At 46.4% G+C, this 22,098-nt stretch overlaps 1 protein-coding gene across 1 annotated transcript in view; it reads left to right on the top strand.

The window, feature by feature from the left end:
• LOC121287159 (homer protein homolog 3-like) overlaps window positions 1–22,098 on the top strand; it is a 46,225-nt gene that overhangs the window by 10,254 nt on the left and 13,873 nt on the right. The window contains exons 2-4 of the mRNA XM_041204758.1: window positions 16,704–16,860; window positions 18,035–18,166; window positions 18,954–19,061. Of these exons, the coding sequence (XP_041060692.1) occupies window positions 16,704–16,860; window positions 18,035–18,166; window positions 18,954–19,061 (397 nt within the window). The remainder of the gene's footprint in view (window positions 1–16,703; window positions 16,861–18,034; window positions 18,167–18,953; window positions 19,062–22,098) is intronic.

The following is a 22,098-nucleotide window of genomic DNA, read 5'->3' as shown; positions in this document are numbered from 1 at the left end:
AGCAATTTGTCCTGCTTTTTATGTGCAGGACATACCTGGGCAATTTTCCGCATTGCCGGATAGATGCCAGTGTTGTAGCTGTACTGGAACAGCTTGGCTAGGGGCGCAGCATGTTCTGGAGCAGAAGTCTTCAGTACTATCGCTGGAATGTGGTCAGGGCCCATAGCCTTTGCAATATCAGGTGCCTTCAGCTGTTTCTTGATATCACATGAAGTGAATCAAATTGGCTGAATTCTGGCATCTGTGATGATGGGGAACTCGGGAGGAGCTGAGATGGATCATTCACTCAGCACTTCTGTCTGAAGATTATTGCAAATGCTTCAGCCTTATCTTTTGCACTTGTTTGATCTGATGCCATGAGACTTCATGGGTTTCGGAGCCGATGTTGAGGACTTCCAGAGGAACTTGCTCCTGACAGTATACCACAGTGCTGCCACCTCAACAAGATGGTGATGGTGAAGTCTGGGACATTATCCAAAAGGTACGATTCTGTGAGTATGACTATGTCAGGCTGTTGCTTGGCTAGTCTGAGAGAGAGCTCTCCAAATGTTAGCAAGGAGTTCTTTGTAGGATCGACAGGGCTGGGTTTGCAGTTGTCGTTTCCTGTGCCTGGGTCAATGCCGGGTGGGTTGTTCGGTTTCATTCCTTATTGATGCAACTGAGTGGCTTGCCAGCCCATTTCAGGGGGCAGTTGAGAGTCAACCACTTTGCTATGGGTCTGGAATCACATGTAGGCCAGACCAGGTAAGGGTGGCAGATTTCCTTCCCTAATGAGGATTAGTGAACCAGATTTTATGACAATCAATAATGGTTTCATCATTAGAATTTTACTTTCAGATTTTTTTAAATATTGAATTCAAATTCCACCATTCGAACCCAGGTCCCCAGAACATGGGACTCTGGATTACTAGCCTAGTGGCAATATCACCATGCCACCATCTCCCCTCAAGATGAGCTTGTGGGATGTGGTTGTTGACAGGTCATTTATACATATTTTGAACAGGTTTGGGGCGAGCACTGAGCCCTGTGGCAGTCTATTGGTCCATCTTCTCCATGCACTTGCCCCAGGTGGACTCTGAATCGTCTGTAGTTAAGGAGTGTTTCAATAACTGTCCTGACCCAGGTTGGCAGCATTCTGGACAGCTTTAAGAGTAGGCCAGTGTGCCACATGGTAGCTGGGAGGTCCAGCAATACTCTGCCTGTCTTTGGGTTCTTTTGGAAACCATTTTTGATGTAGGTGGTGAGTGCGAGAACTTGGTCACCTGTGCTGCACCCCTTACAGAAACCAGCTTGGTCGACATTAAGGATGGTCTCTGCTTCCGGATATATGTGTTGCAGGATAAGACGCAAAGGATGATGCAAACTAATTGCAATTGGACACAGATAAGTCTAGCAGAATGGGCAGGCAAATGGCAGATGGAATTTAATACAGAGAAGTGTGAAGTGATACAGTTTAGTAGAAGGGCTAGGAAGAGGCAATACAGCCTTAATGGCACAGTTCAAAAGAGTGTGCAGGGACAGAGAAACCTGGGAGTCCATGTGCATAGATCTTTGAAGGTGGCAGGTGACACCGAGAGTCAGCAAAGAATATGGGAGTTTGAGCTTCATGAATAGAGTTGCTGAGTACAAACCAGGAAATATGCCCCTTTATAAAGCTCAGGTTAGGCAACAAAGAGAATATTGCAGTAACATAAAAGCAAAACACTGTGGATGCTAGAGATCTGAAATAAGAACAAAGTGTTGGAAAAGCTCAGCAGCAGCTGTGGAGAGAGAAACAGAGTTAACATTTTGAGTTCAATATGACTCCTCTTCTGAACCCAGAGTATTGCAATACCACAGCATTACATTCAGTTCTGCTTGCCATGGTTTAGGAAGGATGTGAACGGTGCTTGAGAGGGTGCAGAGGAGATTTACCAGAATCTAAAAAGCGATGAGGGAATTTAGTTACGAGGTTAGTTTGGAGAAGCTGGGGTTGTCCTCTTTGGAGCAAAGGAGATTGAGGGAAGATTTGATAGAGGTGTGAAAGATTATTACAGGGTTAGATAAGGTGGACAAAGAAAAACTCTTCCCCCTGCCCCTTCCCCTCACTCCCATTGCCCGCTCCCCTTCACTGCCTGTTCCCCCTCACTCCCCCTTACTCCCACTGCCCACTTTCCCTGTGCTGAGGTTATTTGCCCAGCTCTCCCTCCGGGTTAACCCTTTGTGTTTCACTTTCTATTTTTATATCAATGTAAAAAACAGAAAATGTGCTGATACTGCAAACAAAACCTGCAAATGTGGGGAAGCTCTGGAGAAGCTGAGTTTGGGGTTGGCTGAGGGGGTGTGAAGATTCTGTGAGTGACCCACAGAACACAGAAGATTGCTAAATATTTGCAGCATGTACCTGGCTGTTCGGCCCATCTGATCCATGTTGCTGTTTATGCTCCACATGGTCCCCCTCCTTATCTACTTGACCTCCCTCTATCAGCATATCCTTCTAACCCTTTCTCCTGAAAGCTTATTTGGATTTAAGGCAGTTGGAGTCAGAGAGCTCAGTTTAAAAGCAGGTATTATCCCTGAACTGTCTCCATAGCAAAGTGGAGTGACCCCCTCCTCCAGGTGTGCTGGAGTGAACAAGATCCCTGACCACCTCCATCCTACCCCCACCCAAGTGACCCCTGGTTTCGAGTGGACCCTGGGTTCAGAGGGCTTGATCAGGATTCCTGACTGAGGGTGCAGGTTTAATGTGAACACAGTCCCAAGCCTGTCATTCCTGCCAGTGGAGTGAGCTGGGAAAGGGTCTTGGGTGTCTCAACCCCTTTTCTGGTCACCTGTTGCTCACTGCACCCCTCACAGATGAGGTGATGGGAGCTGGGGGTGATGGGGTTTAAGGTGGAGGTTGTGATTGCACAGTTACTGATCCCTCAGCCGATTTTTATCTGTGTGTGTTGCGGGGGAGCAGGGTGTTTTGCTTCCAGTTTAGTTATGACCTTCATTAACTCGGGATCAATGAGAGGAATGAGCTCCTCCAACAGGAATGGCTAATTTAATGGCTGCTGTGCTGTCCTCTGGGATCCACCCTTGTTGAATCAAATGAAGCTTCTTGAGGGATTTAGGATATGTTGTGGTGTTTTTTTCTGTGGTGTTTGCAATGTACAAGAGCAGCTTATAGAGCACAAAGTTCCAACGTATGAACAGACTGAAAATCCAAGTGAGGATCAGTGACATGAGCTCGGTTCAAACTGACTCCATGTTGCCTCCCAGCAGCACCATCTATCAGCAGTACAGATACTGGGCTGGGGTTGGCGGAACACTGCTTTGGTTGTGCATGTTTACCTTTGTGAGCCTGAGTAGTTTGTGTGTCCTGGGCCCGCCTGTCCCAGGCCCAGTGTCTGGGCTCAGGTAGTGGAATTGCCTGTGCTTAGCTGAGGATGCACAGTATGTAGGTGAAGGGCCAGAGCTTGTTGCTGTCTCTCTCTCCTCCTCTCTCTCTCAGCCTCATTCCTGTTGTCTGAGTGCTTCTGGCTCCATGTCTACCTCCAGCCTGCTCCATTGCACCAGTGCCTGGTCACTGAGCTATGACTTGTTTTATTGAGCCATGGCGAAAAGGGTTAGCAGAGTCGGTGAGGTTAGTGAGCATGGCTGTGGTTTGAGAATATTCTGTGATTCAAACTCTTCCCTCCCCCAAGCAGGCTGAAGAGGCCTACAGATCAGGGAGAAGAGAGACTTGCCCATATGTAGCACCTTACACGCCTGTAGCACCTTACACGCCTGTAGCACCTTACACGCCTATAGCACCTTACACGCCTGTAGAACCTTACATGCCTATAGAACCTTACACGCCTGTAGCACCTTACACACCTGTAGCACCTTGCATGGCCACAGGATATCACAAAGCACTTTATTTCCATTGGAGTACATCTGAGATGTAGAAGTGACAGCCATTTGCACAAAGCAAATTCCCACAATTGACAATGTGATAATGACTAGCACATCTGTTTTAAATGTTGGGTTGAGGGATTCTCCCCATCATACCAGGGTACATTATCTTGCTCTTCCTTGCAATAGTCCCATGGAATCTTTGATGACCACCTGAGAGTGCAGAAGAGACCTGGGTTTAACTTCTCACCATGGAGTTTGAACACATGTCTTTAGCTGAGAGTCCTACTGATTGAACCCAGAGCCCAGAGAGCGGGTGGAGACGGTGCAAATCACCGGGACCCGTGCCTTTGGAGGGCCTGGGCTCGGACAGCACAGCTCCTCTCTCAAATGGTTATCTCATGCCTCAGCTGGGGAGAGCGAGTGAGTGAGCGCTACGTGCCCTTTGGGGAGTTCAGGGGTCAAAGCTCAACCAGCGGCACCACCCGTCCGAGCAAGCTGCAGACAGCCACTGAACGTCCCAGCCCTGAAGACCAGCCACTGTTCCTAATTCAGATCCTGGGCACATCAAATTGGCTGTCTCCAGTGAGATCTACCCAACAAACACAGCAGTGCCAGTGCACCCCACTCACCTAGGCCTTGTCCAGCCCCCTTGCTGTGTGCGGAGCCCACAAGCAACCCAGACGCAGAGGACGCGTCACTGGAACTGCCTTGGGTCAAAGCTGCAATGATGCTGCAGGTGAAGTAGGTACATAGAAATTGCATGGCCTCATCCACCCCAATCTGCAGGGGTCACGAAAATCACAAAACCCCATTTTTGGCTCAATTTGTCGGAGGAACCAAATTGAAAAGAATTGATCAGTTTGAAACTGCTGAAAGGGAGAAAATGTAGCTTGGATTTCCAAAAAGTGTTGATTAATTAGACTCTAGTGATGAGAAGAAATTGAAGGAAGTAATTGCTTCATCATTTAAAAGTTATTTACAAAGAGTTAGTTTGAAATTGGAAGTTTTTCTATTATATTGTATGATAATATATTATAAGGGTGTACAATGTTGATGGTTGACATATGTAAGTGGTTATGAACAAAGTACTGGAGAAAGTACATACGAAGTGCAAATTAGGAGCAGGAGTAGGTCATTCGGCCCCTTGAGCCTGCTCCACCATTCAATAGGATCATGGCTGATCTGATTGTAACCTCAACCCCACATTCCTGCCTACCCCCATAACCTTTCAACCCCTCGTTAATCAAGAATCTATCTGCCTCTGCCTTAAAAATATTCAAAATACTCTGCCTCCACTACTTTTTGAGGAAGAGAGTTCCAAAGACTCACTACCCTTTGAGAGAAAAAATCTCTGTCTTAGATTGGCAATCTTTTATTCTTAAACAGTGACCCATAGCTTTAGATTCTCCCACAAGGGGAAACATCTTCTCCATATCCACCCTGTCAAGACCCCTCAGGATTTTATATGTTTCAATCAAGTCGCCCCTTATTCTTCTAAACTCCAGCAGGTACAAGACTAGGCTGTCTAGCCTTTCCACATAAGCCAACAAGCCCATTACTGGTATTATTCTAGTAATCCTTCTCTGTACTGCTTCTAACACATTTACATCTTTCCTTAAATAAGGAGAGCAATACTGCACATAATACTCCAGATGTAGTCTCACTGATGCCCTATACAACTGAAGACTAGCCTCCCTACCCTTGTATTCAATTCCCCTGACAATGAACTTTCAAGTTCTGTTAAGCTGTCATAACTACTTGCTCCACCTGGATATTAACCTTTTGTGATTCACATGATCTCATTTACAGAATTAGCTGTAAATCAGGAAATGGAAGGGAGGGAAGAACTCAAGAAAATTACAGTCATCAGGGAAGTGGTACTGAGCAAATTGTTGGAGCTGTAGGCTGTCAAATCCCCAGGTCCTGATGGTCTTCATCCTAGGGTCTTAAAGGAAGTGGCTAGTGAGATAGTTGTGATAGCATGGCCAAGTTTCCCTTGTGGATTTGGTCAGCCTGGCAGATTTTACCTGTTGTATCATAACCACAGCCTTGCTTCAAACATGGGCTAAAGAGCTGAACTCTCGAGGTGAGGTGAGAGTGACTGCCCTTGACATCAAGTCAGCACTTGACCGAGTATGGCATCAAGGAGCCCTAGCAAGCCTGGAGTCAATGGGAATCAGGGAAAACTCTCCACTGGTTTGAGTCATACCTAGCACAAAGGAAGATGGTTGTGGTGACAAGAGCAGGTCAGAGGCTAGGGATCCTGTGGCAAGTAACTCACCTCTTGAATCCCTAAAGCCTGTCCACTATCTACAAGGCACAAGTCAGGAGTGTATTGGAACACTCCCCACTTGCCTGGATGAGCGTGACTCCTTAGCACCTTCCAAACCCACAACCACTATCACCTAGAAGGACAAGACCAGCAGACTCATTGGAACACCACCACCTGGAAGTTCCCCTCCAAGCGACTCACCATCTTGACTTGGAAATATATGACCATTCCTTCAATGTTGCTGGGTCAAAATCCTGGAACTCCCTTCCTAACAGCACTGTGGGTGTACCTACACCACATGGACTGCAGCAGTTCAAGAAGGCAGCAATTTGTATTTATTACAAGAAGGCTTGTGCACTGAAGTCAGAAGTAATGAGTCCACTACCACATTTAGAGATTTTAAAGATTGGAAGGTGTTGTCTAAAGAGGCTTGGTGAATTCCTGCAGTGCATCTTGTAAATGATACACATTGCTGCTATTGTGCGTCGGTGGTGGAGGGAGTGAATGTTTGTGGATGTGCTGCCAATCAAGCGGGCTGCTTTCAAGCTTCTTGAGTTTTGTAGGAGCTGCACTCATCCAAGCAAGTGGAGAGTACTCCATAACACTCCTGACTTGTACCTTATAGATGGTAGGCAAGCTTTGGGGAGTCAGGAGGTGATAAACCTACTGGGGTTTTTTGAGGATGTAACTAGCAGAGTAAATAAGGGAGAACCAGTGAATGTGGTGTATTTGGATTTTCAGAAAGCTTTTGACAAAGGTCCCACATAAGAGGTTAGTGTGTAAAATTAAAGCACATGGGATTGGGGGTAATAAATTCGCATGGATTGAGAATTGGTTAACAGACAGGACACATAGATTAGGAATAAATAGGTCTTTTTCAGAGTGGCAGGAAGTGACTGGTGGAGTACTGCAGGGATCAGTGCTTGGGCCCCAGCTATTCACAATATATATCAATGATTTGGATGATGGAACAAAATGTGATATTTCCAAGTTTACTGATGACACAAAACTTGGTGGGAATGTGAGCAATGAGGAGGGTGTTAGGTGGCTTCAAGTGATTTAGACAGGTTGAGTGAGTGGGCAAACACATGGGTGCAAATACAGAGAGGGAATGGGTGACCATCAGTCAGAAGAAAGGTGTCAGGCAGGTAGTCAGGAAATCCCCAGGGTGCATCTCGCTTGAGAACCGTTTTTCTGTGTTGGAAAACATGAGAGTGACGGTTCCTCTGGGGAGTGCAGCCACGCTCATGGCACTGTGAGTGACTCAGCTGCACAGGGTGAGGTAAGAGGGCAAGAGCAATAGTGATAGCAGATTCGATTGTAAGGGGGATAGACAGGTGTTCCCGCAGCCATAGACATGACTCCAGGATGGTATGTTGCCTCCCTGGTGCCAGGGTCGAAGATGTCACTGAACCTCTGCAGGGCATTCTAAAGGGGGAGGGCAAACAGACAGAGATCATGCTACATATTGGTACCAATGGCATAGGTAGAAAGAGGGCTGAGGTCTTGCAAGCAGAATTTAGGGAGCTAGGAAACAGATTAAAAAACAGGACCTCAAAGGTAGTAATCTCTGGATTACTTCCGGTGCCACGCGCTAGTGAGTATAGAAATAGGAGGTTAGTTCAGATGAATGCGTGGCTGGAGAGATGGTGCAGGAGGGAGGGCTTTCAATTTCTGGGACATTGGAACCGTTTCTGGGGGCGGTGGGACCTGTACAAGGTGGATGGGTTGCACCTGAACCGGAATGGGACCAACAACCTTGTGGGGAGGTTTACTAGTGCTGGTGGGGAGGGTTTAAGGTAACTTGGCAGGGGGTGGGATCCTGAGAGGAGGTTCAGCAGGGGGAGATGGACAGCCAAAATTAGAAGAGAGAGCAAGTGAGCCTGGAAGGCATAGAAATTATAGGCCTGTTAAAACACAAGGGAGCTTGGCAAGGTTGATTGCTATTTATTTTAATGTAAGGAGTCTGACGATTAAGGCAGATGAGTTGAGGGCACAAATTAACACATAGAAGTATGATGTCATTGCTGTCACAGAGACATGATTGAGAGAGGGGTAGGATTGGCAGCTCAATATTCCAGGATATAGGGTCTTCAGGCGAGACAGAGAAGAAGGTAAAAGAGGAGGGGGTATCGCACTATTGATCAAGGAATCAATTACAGCAGTAAGGAGGGATGACATCTTGGAAGGATCCTCAAATGAAGCCATATGGGTAGAACTGAAAAACAAAAAAGGAGCAATCACATTGCTGGGCGTGTACTATAGGCCCCCAAACAGTCAGAGAGAAATAGAAGAGCAGATATGTAGGCTAATTTCAGAGAAGTGTAAAAATAATAGAATAGTAATAGCGGGTGTTTCAACTGCCCCAACATTAACTGGGTTAGTCATAGTGTGATAGGTTTGGAGGGAGCGGAATTCTTAAAATGCATTCAGGAGAGATTTTTAAGCCAGTACGTAGAAGGCTCGACAAGAGATGGGGCGGTCCTGGACTTAATTTTAGGGAATGAAGCCAGGTAGAGGTATCAGTGGGGGAGCATTTTGCAGATAGTGATCATAACTCCATTAGATTCAAGATTGTTATGGAAAAGGACAAGGATGGGCCAGAAATCAGAGTTCTAAAATGGGGAAGGCCAATTTTAATAAGATCAGATATGATTTAGCCAGAGTGGAATGGGACTAGCTGCTTTTGGGTAAATTTGCGTCAGAGCAGTGGGACTCATTCAAGAAGGAAATAGGGAGAGTACAGGGCCAACATATTCCAATAAAGACAAAGGGTGGGACCAACAAATCCAGGGAACCCTGGATGTCGAGGGATATACAGGATTGGATAAAGGGAAAAAGGGAGGCTTATGGCAGATACTGAGGGCTCAAAACAGCGGAAGCGCTAGAGGAGTATAGAATGTGTAGGCGGGAATTAAAAAGGAATTTAGGAGAGCAAAAAGGGGGCATGAAAAAACATTGGCAGGTAAAATAAAAGAAAGTCCAAAGTGATTTTACAAGTACATTGGGAGTAAGAGGATAACTAGGGAAAGAGTCGTGTCCATTAAGGACCATAGTGGTAATTTGTGTGTGGAGCCGGAAGACATAGATAGGGTTCTAAATGGATACTTTGTGTCAGTGTTCACAAGTGAGAGGGATGACGTGGGTAAGGAAATCAGGCAGAAGGACTGTGATATAATTGAAAAAATTAGCATAGAAAGGAAGGAGGTTCTAAGTGGTCTGGCAAGCTTAAGAGTGGATAAATCTCCAGGCCCGGATGAAATGTATCCCAGGCTGTTGAGTGAGGCAAGAGAGGGGATAGCAGAGGCACTGGCAATAATTTTCAATACTCTCTGGCCACAGGAGAAGTGCCAGAGGACTGGAGGACAGCCGATGTGGTACCGTTATTCAAGAATGGACGAATAAATAAACCAAGGAACTACAGGCTAGCCAGTCTAACCTCAGTGGTGGGAAAATTATTGGAAGCAATTCTGAGGGACAGAATTAATCTACACTTGGAGAGGAAGGAATTAATCAAGAACAGTCATCACATGGTTTTGTTAAGGGGAGATCATGTCTGACCAATTTGATTGAATTTTTCTAAGAGGTGACCAGGTGTATAGATGAGGGCAATGCATTTGATGTAATCTACTTGAAATTCAGCAAGGCTTTTGATAAACTCCTGCATGGGAGACTGATAACGAAGGTAAGAGCCCATGGGATCCAAGGCAATTTGGCAAATTGGATCCAGAATTGGCTAAGTGACAGGAAGCAGAGGGTGATGGTCGAGGGGTATTTTTGTGACTGGATGCCTGTGTCCAGTAGGGTTCCACAGGGGTCCCTGTTGGGTCCCTTGTTGTTTGTGGTATATATAAACAATTTAGATTTGAATGTAGGAGGGTCGATCAGTATGTTCGCGGATGACACAAAAATTGGTGGGGTAGTAAATAGTGAGGAGGATAGCCTTAGATTACAGGAAGAAATAGACGGGCTGGTCAGATGGGCTGATCAGTGGCAAATGGAATTTAATCCAGCTAAGTGTGAGGTGATACACTTGGGCAAGACAAATAAGGCACAGGGAATACACTTTGAATGATAGGACCCTGGGAAGTACCGAGGATCAGAGAGACCTTGGTGTTCATGTCCACCGGTTCCTTAACGCAGCGGGACAGGTAGATATGGTGGTTAAGAAGGCATATGGGATACTTGGCTTTATTAGCCGAGACATAGAATATAAGAGCAGGGAGGTTATGCTGGAACTGTATAAAATGCTGGTTAGGCCACAGCTAGAGTATTGCGTGCAGTTCTGGAATCCGCATTATAGGAAGGATGTGATAGAGAGAGTGCAGAGGAGATTTACCAGGATGTTGCCTGGGCTGGTGAGTTTTAGTTATGAGGGGAGATTGGATAGACTGGGGTAATTTTCCCTGGAGTAGAGGAGATTGAGGGGGGACATGATTGAGGTGTATAAAATTATGAGGTGCCTAGATAAGGTAGACAGGAAGGAACTTTTCCCCTTGGTGGAGGGATCAATAACCAGGGGTTATTGATTTAAGGTAAGGGGCAGGAGGTTTAAAGGGGATGTGAGGAAGAATTTTTTCACCAAGAGGGTGGTGGGAATGTGGAACTCACTGCCTGAAAAGGTGGTAGAGGCAGAAACCCTCGTAACATTTAAGAAGTATTTGGATGTGCACTTGTGATGCCATGGCGTACAAGGCTATGGGCCTAGTGCTGGAAAATGGGATTAGAATAGTTAGCTACATGTTTGAGAAGCACAGACTCGATGGGCTGAAGGGCCTTTTTCTGTGCTGTAGACCTCTAAGACTCTATGACTGTATGGTAGGTGCAGTATAACGTTAAGTATGACGTTGTCCATTTTGGTAGGAAAAACAGAATGGCAGAGTATTATTTAAATGATGATAGATTGGGAAATGTTGATGTACAAAGGGACCTGGGTGTCCACGTACACCAATCACTGAAAGCAAGCATGCAGTTGCAGCAAGCAATTAAGAAGGCAAATGGTATTCATTGCAAAAGGACTTGAGTACAGGAGCAAGGATATCTTACTGCAGCTGTACAGGGCCTTGGTGAGACAACACCTGGAGTTTTGGTCTCCTTACCTAAGGAAGGATAAACTTGCCATAGAGGGAGTGCAGCGAAGTTTACCAGACTGATTCCTGGGATAGCAGGACTGTTGTATAAGCAGAGGTTGAGCCAACTAGGCCTGTATTCACTGAAGCTTAGAAGAATGGGTCTCACTGAAACATAAAATTCTGGCAGTGTTGGACAGACAGGATGCAGGGTGATGTTTCCTCTGGTTGGAGGGTCTAGAACAAGGGTTCACAGTCTCAGGATTTGGGGTAGAACATTTAGGACTGAGGTGAGAAACTTCTTCACTCAGAGGATGGTGAACCTGTTGAATTCTGTACTACAGAAGGCTGTGGAGGCCAAGTCACTGAATATATTTACAAAGGAAATAGATTTCTGGATTGTAAAGGCATCAAGCGGTATGGGGAGAACGAGGGACTATGACTTGAGATAGAGGATCATCCATGATCATAATGAGTGGCGGAGCAGGCTTGAAGGGCCGAATGACCGACTCCTATTTTCTGTGTTTCTATGATGCATGAAACTTCATGGGGTCTGGAATCGATGTTGAGGACTCCCAGGGCAACTCCCTCCCAACTGTATACCGCTGTGCCACCACCTCTGCTGGACCTGTCCTGCCAATGGGACAGGACAAACCCAGGGATGGTGACGGTGGAGTCTGGGACATTATCTGTAAGGTATGATTATGAGTATGACTATGTCAGGCTGTTTCTGTCAGTAAGGAGGATTTTGTAGGGTCGACAGGGCTGAATTTGCCATTATTGTTTCCGATGCCTAGGTCAATGCCAGGTGGCCCATCCTGTTTCATTCCTTTTAGACTTTTTAGTGGTTTGATACAACTGAGTGGCTTGTTAGGCCATTTCAGAAAGAAGTTAAGAGCCAGTCACATTGCCGTGGATCTGGAGTCACATGTCTTGAGGCACAAGTTGGTCAGACCAGGTTTTTTATGACAATCAACAATGGTTTTATGGTCATCATCAGACTTTTAATTCTAGATTTTTATTGGATTCAAATTCCACCATCTGCCATGGTGGGATTCGAACCTGAGCTCCCTGGGCCTCTGGATTACTTGTCTAGTGACAATACCACTATTCCACAGCCTGCCCCCATTTTGCCATTTCCTGTTAGCTAGCCAACCTTCTATCTATGCCAATATGTTACCCCCTACACCATGAGCTTTTATTTTCTGCAATAACTTTGATGTGGCACTTTATCAAATGCCTTCTGGAAATCTTAAGTACAGAACATCCACCGGTTCCCCTTTATCCACAGCACATGTGACTCCTTCAGAGAACTGCAATAAATTAGTTAAACGTGATTTCCCTTTCACAAAACCATGTTGACTCTGCCTGATTACCCTGGATTTTTCCAAGTGCCCTGCTATAGCTTCTCTAATAATAGCTTCTAACATTTCCCCTGTGACAGACATTAGGCTAACTGGCCTGTAGTTTCCTGCTTTCTGTCTCTCTCCCTTTTTGAATAAAGGAATTACATTTGCTATTTTCCAATTGAATGGAACCTTCCCCAAATTTAGGGAATTTTGGAAACATAAAACCAACGCATAAATTGTCTCACCAGCCACTTCTATTAACACGTCCGCATGAAGTCCATCAGGACTCGGCGATTTGTCAGCCCACAGATCCAGCAATTTGCTCAGTACCACTTCCCTGGTGATTGTAGTTTCCCCGAGCTCCGAGCTCCCTTCTTTTTCCTGATTTACAGCTATTTCTGGTATTTACTTGTATTCTCTATAGTGAAGACCCAAGCAAAATACCCGTTCAATTCACCTACCATCTACTTATTTTCCATTATCAATTCCCAGACTCACTTTCTATAGAACAAACGTTCGCTTTAACTCGTTTCTTTTTAAAATATCTATGGAAACACTTACTATCTATCTTAATATTTCCAGCTAGCTTTCTCTCAAACTTTAATTTTTTCTCCTTATTAATCTTTTAGTCATTCTTTGCTGTTTTTTATGTTCTGTCCAATCTTCTGACCTGCCACCTATCTTTGTGCAACTGTATGCTTTTTCTTTAAGTCTTTAGTAAGAAAGGAAATGTCTTGAGACTGGGAAACAAAAAAGACTTACTGTACAAATCACAGGAGAGGATAGAACAATCAGCCACATTCTTCTTGAAGCTTGTTATTCAGTGTTGCAGTTGAGGTAGAATAGTTTCCAAGCCGCCAGTGCCTTGAGTGGAATCAGGACCTGGAAATGGTCTGGACTCGCAATTATTTCCAGGGGAGGAGGGAAAGGCAATCCGCTTTTGACTTCCACTTTTGTATGAATTCCTCCAAGGCCAGCTCAGAGTGTGTGCCACCAGAGGCTGGTGTTAGCTAGACCCAACTACTTGGCAAAAACAGAAATACCTGGAAAAACTCAGCAGGTCTGGCAGCATCGGTGGAGAAGAACAAAGTTGACGTTTCGAGTCCTCATGACCCTTCAACAGAACTAAGTAAAAATAGGAGAGGGGTGAAATATAAGCTGGTTTAAGCTAGTTTATCAGCTTAAGTCAGCTGGCTTAAACCAGCTTATATTTCACCCCTCTCCTATTTTTACTTAGTTCTGTTGAAGGGTCATGAGGACTTGAAACATCAACTTTGTTCTTCTCCGCAGATGCTGCCAGACCTGCTGCGTTTTTCCAGGTATTTCTGTTTTTGTTTTGGATTTCCAGCATCCACAGTTTTTTGTTTTTACCAACTACTTAGCTCACCCAGTCCCCTCTCCCTTGCCTGGTGATCAGGACATGAGGCCTAGTCCGACTCTCTCTAGCTCTGCTTCTTAAGTGAAAAGGCAAACAAGGTTTTATTAGTTAGCTCTGCTGCTTAGTACTTTTTAATGGTCATTTTCATTAATTACTAATTTTATTAAATTATCAATTTATTGCTCGGACATTGATTTTTTTTTTGCTCAGCAACTTGTTCATGTTTTCTTCATACTTTAACTTTCTTTATGAAATTCCTGTTTAAAGTTGTGCCAGACCAGATCCTAGGCAGCTGCTGCTGGGTATCTTGCTGAAGGGGAATGAAAGGCTGAGAGTCTGATTGTATTTTGGAGAGCCGGTGAAAGGGGTTATTTTTGTTCCAATAGAAACAGGAAGTGCTGGAAATACTCAGCATGTCTAACGGCATCTGTGCAGAGAGAAAAAGGTCAGTGACCCTTCGTCAGGATGAGTGCACATCATTTCCCTGAAGCATTAGCTCTGTTTTTCTCTCCACAGATGCTGCCTGGCCTGCTGAGTATTTCCAGCATTTTCTATTTATATTTCAGATTTCCAGCATCTGCTGTACTTTGCTGTCCTATTATACACTACGTGCTGGGCATTTTTAAGTGTGGGTTAGTTTCAATTTAAAATGAGAAAATATTTATCACTCAATGCAAAGTGTAATTTTTCTTTTAAGAAAGTCCACTTGTGTGGATAGAAATAGCACATTATTGCAGAGGAATTGGTTGACATTAATTTACTGAAAGGTTTCGCCATTTTTAAACTTGGATGAAACCAGGAGTCGTGCACAGTGACCATGACACTGTGAGTTCAAGGTATTTTCATTTGTACAATGGGATTACTATTGCTTGTGAGGTTCAAGTCTGTTAGATGTTGCTGTCTGATTATTGCATAAGGCTGGGTTCGAAGCAGAGGAGCTGGTTGCATAATATGAATGACCAAGTTGTGTGTAATTGTCTGACAAAGCTGTGATTATAAAGTGTATGATACTGAAACCTGAGCTTTTGATGGCATTTATAAATAGAGGAACAGAGTACAAAAGCCAAAAGGTTTGGCTGAACCTATATAAACCAGTATGAGTCCACTATGACTATGGTTTCCAATTCTGGGCACCCAAAGGATGTGAAGGCTTTGTAGAGGGTTCAGAAGAGTACCCCAATGAGAGTCAATGTGTGTGGGACCCGTACCCCAGTGAGAGTCAGTGTGTGTGGAACCCGTAGCACAGTGAGAGTCAGTGTGTGTGGAACCCCTACCCCAGTGAGAGTCAGTATGTGTGGAACCCCTACCCCAGTGAGAGTCAGTATGTGTGGAACCCAAACCCCAGTGAGAGTCAGTATGTGTGGAACCCAAACCCCAGTGAGAGTCAGTATGTGTGGAACCCATACCCCAGTGAGAGTCAGTGTGTGTGGAACCTGTACCCCAGTGAGAGTCATTGTGTGTGGGACCCGTACCCCAGTGAGAGTCAGTGTGTGTGGAACCCGTAGCACAGTGAGAGTCAGTGTGTGTGGAACCCGTACCCCAGTGAGAGTCAGTGTGTGTGGAACCCCTACCCCAGTGAGAGTCAGTATGTGTGGAACCCAAACCCCAGTGAGAGTCAGTATGTGTGGAATCCATACCCCAGTGAGAGTCATTGTGTGTGGAACCCGTAACCCAGTGAGAGTCATTGTGTGTGGAACCCGTACCCCAGTGAGAGTCATTGTGTGTGGAACCCCTACCCCAGTGAGAGTCTATGTGTATGGAGCAATTACCCCAGTGAGAGTCAGTGTGTGTGGAACCCATACCCCAGTGAGAGTCAGTGTGTGTGGAACCCATACCCCAGTGAGAGTCAGTGTGTGTGGAACCCATACCCCAGTGAGAGTCAGTGTGTGTGGAACCCATACCCCAGTGAGAGTCAGCGTGTGTGGAACCCGTACCCCAGTGAGAGTCTATGTGTATGCAGCAATTACCCTAGTGAGAGTTAGTGTGTGTGGAACCATACCCCAGTGAGAGTCAATGTGTATGGAGCCCATACCCCAGTGAGAGTCAGTGTGTGTGGAACCCGTACCCCAGTGAAAGTCAGTGTTTGTGCAACCTGTACCCCAGTGAGAGTCAGTGTGTGTGGAACCTGTACCCCAGTGAAAGTCAGTGTTTGTGCAACCTGTACCCCAGTGAGAGTCAGTGTGTGTGGAACCTGTACCCCAGTGAAAGTCAGTGTTTGTGCAACCTGTACCCCAGTGAGAGTCAGTGTGTGTGGAACCCGTACCCCAGTGAAAGTCAGTGTTTGTGCAACCTGTACCCCAGTGAGAGTCAGTGTGTGTGGAACCTGTACCCCAGTGAGAATCAGTGTGTGTGGAACCCGTACCCCAGTGAGAGTCAGTGTGTGTGGAACCTGTACCCCAGTGAGAGTCAGTGTGTGTGGAACCTGTACCCCAGTGAGAGTCAGTGTGTGTGGAACCTGTACCCCAGTGAGAATCAGTGTGTGTGGAACCTGTACCCCAGTGAGAGTCAATGTGTGTGGAACCTGTACCCCAGTGAGAGTCAATGTGTGTGGAACCCATACTCCAGTGAGAGTCAGTGTGTGTGGAACCCATACCCCAGTGAGAGTCAGTGTGTGTGGAACCCGTACCCCAGTGAGTGTCGGTTGTCAGCGTCTAAGATTGTCCTCAGCTTGAGGAACATTGATGTTTGGGGTTGGATTGGTTTTGGTGAGTGTAACTTGCTGTGGGGCCTGCCGGTTTTCTGCTCAGTGTTTGATTCTTGGTTTCTTGGTGTAGGGAACAGCCAATTTTCAGTGCTCGGGCCCACGTTTTCCAGATTGATCCGGCAACCAAACGAAACTGGATCCCAGCGAGCAAGCATGCCGTTACCGTCTCCTTCTACTACGACAGCACGCGCAATGTTTACCGGATCATTAGCGTTGGCGGAACCAAGGTATCGGGAACTGAGGCACCCCAGATAGGGGCAATAAACTCTCCTGAAGCTTTGTGTCCACACCACAATCACTTGTCTTCTGCACCACGATTGCTCCATGATCACACCGCATCCGCACCGCAATCACTTCACATCCACACCACAAATACTCCACATCCACACCCCGATCACTCCACATCCACACCCTAATCATTCCACATCCACACCCCGATCACTCCACATCCACACCCTAATCATTCCACATCCACACCCCGATCATTCCACATCCACACCCCAATCATTCCACATCCACACCCCGATCACTCCACATCCACACCCCAATCATTCCACATCCACACCCCGATCATTCCACATCCACACCCCGATCACTCCACACCACACCCCGATCACTCCACATCCACACCTCGATCACTCCACATCCACACTCCGATCACTCCACATCCACACCCCGATCACTCCACACCACACCCCGGTCACTCCACACCACACCCCGGTCACTCTACCTCCACGCCCCGATCACTCCACATCCACGCCCCGATCACTCCACATCCACGCCCCAATCACTCCACATCCATGCCCCGAACACTCCACATCCACACCCCAATCACTCCACATCCACGCCCCGATCACTCCACATCCATGCCCCGAACACTCTACATAGAAACCCCGATCACTCCACATCCACACCCTGATCACTCCACATCCACACCCCGATCACTCCACATCCACACCCCGATCACTCCACCTCCACACCCCGATCACTCCACGTCCAGATCCCGATCACTCCACATCCACACCCCAATCACTCCACGTCCAGATCCTGATCACTCCACACCACACCCCGATCACTCCGCATCCACACCCCGATCACTCCACATCCACACCCTGATCACTCCACATCCACACCCCGATCACTCCACGTCCAGATCCCAATCACTCCACACCACACCCTGATCACTCCACATCCACGCCGCGATCACTCCACGTCCACACTGCATCTGCATCATGATTATTCCACATCCGCACTGTGATCATACCGGATCCACACCACAATCACCCTGTGCCCACTCCACTATCACAACCCCCACTCCAGTCTGAGTCCTGGCAGGAAGTTTGGAATTAATTTGCAATTGATTTGCTATGATTCTGATTTAATGAATTCTTTTGATTTCAGGCGATTATCAACAGCACCATCACCCCCAACATGTCATTCACCAAAACCTCGCAGAAATTTGGCCAGTGGGCTGATAGCCGTGCCAACACCGTTTATGGTCTGGGCTTCAACTCAGAGCAGCAGCTTACACAGGTACCTGGCAGACCCCAGTTATACTACTGTGGTTATTGTAACCAAGAAACTGGAGTAAAGAACCAGGACCCCGAGTGGGATGCCCCCCAGAGAGGGGCAACAGTAGCAATTTATGATCAGACAGTAAATTAACAGAACAAAACATCACAGACTGAGGACTGGGAGTCAGAGGGTCACCAGGGCAGGAGACTGATAACTCTCCCTTTTGGAACAAGTTTTAAGGTTTAGTGAGGGAGTTTCAGGCTGGAGGGAGCAAGATATCTGAAGGTTGATGCAGCAAAGAGGAGGAGGAGGAGACTGGTGATAGTTGAGCATTGAATGGGTGCAGGATGCAAGGCATACCGAGGTTACAGAGATCAGGAAGCTGTGGGCAAGGACAGTGCGCTGGTGAGTTGGTGTGAAATAAGGACAGGTGAACAGGGGTATGAGCAAAGCAGGATGTGGGCTGCAGAGGGAGAGCTTGGGAGACGAGTGAGGAGATAGCTACGATGAGAGAGATGGGATGTAACAGTTGCAACACATTGGAGATTATTGGAGGCAACAAGAATTCCACAGCTTCAAGGATTTGAACAGAATGAGTTAGCAGATTGTACAAGTCTGAAAGTTAAGGAAGATCTGCCTTTTAAACACCCCTTTCATGTCCTCAGGACATCCCAAGTGTCTCAAAACTAATGATAATTTTTTAAAATGCTGTTGCTGGTAGGAATCCAGAAGAATCAGCAGAATCTTAAAATTAGAGCCAGGCATCCAGGAGTGAAATGAATCTGATGTTTCTGTTCTGTTAAAGTTTGCAGAAAGGTTCCAAGAGATTAAGGAAGCTGCACGATTAACAAGAGAGAAATCCCAGGATAAAACCGAACTAACGAATCCAGCACTCGATATTTCAGCCCCTCAGGTAAAGAAGTTCCACTATGCCCATCGTCTAAAGAGTTCCCCACACTGTAAATCCCACACGCACTGTGAGTACATCCACTCCCGGCATGTGTAAATCCCGTTCCCAGTGTGTGTACATCCCGGTCCAACTGTGTGTGAATCCTGCTCCCGCCCTGCATGAATCCTGCTCCCGGCGTGCGTGAATCCTGCTCCCAATGTGTGTACATCTCTCAGATGGTGTATGTACATCTCTCAGATGGTGTGTGTACATCTCTCAGATGGTGTGTGTACATCTCTCAGATAGTGTGTGTACATCTCTCAGATGGTGTGTGTACATCTCTCACATGGTGTGTGTACATCTCTCACATGGTGTGTGTACATCTCTCACATGGTGTGTGTACATCTCTCACATGGTGTGTGTACATCTCTCACATGGTGTGTGTACATCTTTCACATGGTGTGTGTACATCTCTCACATGGTGTGTGTACATCTCTCAGATAGTGTGTGTACATCTCTCACATGGTGTGTGTACATCTCTCACATGGTGTGTGTACATCTCTCACATGGTGTGTGTACATCTCTCACATGATGTGTGTACATCTCTTCACATGGTGCGTGTACATCTCTCAGATGGTGCGTGTACATCTCTCAGATAGTGTGTGTACATCTCTCACATGGTGTGTGTACATCTCTCACATGGTGTGTGTACATCTCTCACATGGTGTGTGTACATCTCTCACATGGTGTGTGTACATCTCTCACATGATGTGTGTACATCTCTCACATGGTGCGTGTACATCTCTTCACATGGTGCGTGTACATCTCTCAGATGGTGCGTGTACATCTCTCAGATGGTGCATGTACATCTCTCAGATGGTGCGTGTACATCTCTCAGATGGTGCGTGTAAATCCCACTCCCAGTGTGTGAACATCTCTCACATGATGAGTGTACATCCCAATCCCGGTGTATGTCATGATTCTTTTCTATCTCATATTACCTGTGAGCACACTAATGGGTGAGTTAAGATAGCTGGGTAAAAACTGGCTCTTCACTCTGTATCTACGTGATGCTGTACCTGTTCTGGGAGTCCTCAGTTAGATACAGAGTAAAGCTCTCTGTACATCGTCCCCATCAAACACTCCCAGGACCGGTACAGTACGGGGTTAGTTACAGAGTAAAGCTCCCTCTACACTGTCCCCATCAAACACTCCCTGGACAGGTACAGCACGGGGTTAGATACAGAGTAAAGCTCCCTCTACACTGTTCCCATCAAACACTCCCAGGGCAGGTACAGCACAGGGTTAGATACAGAATAAAGCTCCCTCTACACTGTCCCCATCCAACACTCCCAAGACAGGTACACCACAGGGTTAGATACAGAGTAAAGCTTTGTGTTGCAAAGCCTGGGATCCTGTGCTCTCAGTCACACAGAGTTAATGTCCTCCTGGTCAAACTCAAACCTGCTGCAGCAGTTGGTGATTTCGAGCCAAATCACAACTCGGTTTCAGCATCAGGGGCTTATGTTTGTGTTCTGATCCCAACCAGTATCCGATTCTCAATTAGAGGGAACAGTGGCTGGAACACTGAGGAGGGGCAGGACCATGAGTGACTGATTGAGGAAGAATGACTGACCAAGAGAGTGACTGACCGACTGTCTAAGAGAGAATGGGACAGTGACTGAGAAAGGAGCTGATAGGGAGAGGGGCTGAGAGAAGAAAAGGGGCCAGAGGGAGAGTGATGAGGAGAAGGACTGACCAACTGAGAGTGGCCAAGTGAGATCTCAGAGCAAGAGTGACCAAGTGACAGTGACAAAACCCACACAGGGAGCAGGCAGGATGACTGCTGGTCAGGTGCTGGGATCCAGGGGACTGGCATGGATTACTATTACCAGGTTAGTCTCAGGCTGCTCCTGTTCCTGTGTCTTTGAAATGATGAAACAAGTGGACAGAAGCTGAAGCTGAAGCTGGAGATTTAATGGGTCAGAGACTCATTCACGTGAACCAGCTGCTGCAACAATCCTCAGTCCCACAATAATTCATCTTACTGCAGTCAGCTATGTAGGACAGGACCCAAAAATAATCTGATCTTTTACCTTAGAGAATGAACAGAATAGATTGCAATCACAATCCACTGGAATCCTGACACAGGTGATGCAGAACAGTGGGACTCTGCATTAGATACGGAATAAATCTCCCTCTAATCTGTCCCCATCAAACACACCCAGGGCAGGTACAGCACGGTGTTAGATACAGAGTAAAGCTCCCTCTACACTGTCCCTGTCAAACACTCCCAGGACAGGTACAGCACGGGGTTAGATACAGAGTAAAGCTCCCTCTACACTGTCCCCATCAAACACTCCCAGGACAGGTACAGCACGGGGTTAGATACAGAGTAAAGCTCCCTCTACACTGTCCCCATCAAACACTCCCAGGACAGGTACAGCACGAGGTTAGATATAGAGTAAAGATCTCTCTACACTGACCCCATCAAACACTTCCAGGGCAAGTATATTTGTAACATCACTGAATGAATTAGGGTTACAGAGATTTTCCCTTTTTTCTCCTTGTGCCTCACTCACCAGGTTGTAAATAACTGGACAGGAAGGAATGTATAGCAAATGATCTTTCCCTTCAGGAGTCTGTGTGTCCCATGATATTTGCCTGTGAGATAATTTGATCATGTTAATATAGAGCTCAGAGCAGAAACAGATAATCCTGACTGGAATAATCCTCACTGAGCAGATACCGGCATTAGGGAGTTAGGAGTGAGCATTAGCATCTGAGCCCAACTATCCCCTGAGTAAAACTGATTCCACAGGGAGCAGCTGCGACTCTACACTACAATATCGTGACACACAGAAAGAAAAATATTTATCAGAATATTTCCTGGTGCAACATCTGGAACTCTGAGTGAGTTTCGCTCCACCTGCCCCTGCTCACATTATGTCCTCTCCCCCACCTGCTCTGTCTCTCAACTGTTATCTGTCTTTATTTCTCACACAGTTTCTCCACCTTCTTGTTTCTCTCCTTCTGTCCTTCCTGTCTCTGCTCTTCCTTC

The sequence above is a fragment of the Carcharodon carcharias genome, chromosome 14, assembly GCF_017639515.1.
Source record: "Carcharodon carcharias isolate sCarCar2 chromosome 14, sCarCar2.pri, whole genome shotgun sequence".
NCBI lineage: Eukaryota > Metazoa > Chordata > Chondrichthyes > Lamniformes > Lamnidae > Carcharodon > Carcharodon carcharias.
This window is presented reverse-complemented; position numbering and strand designations above follow the sequence as displayed.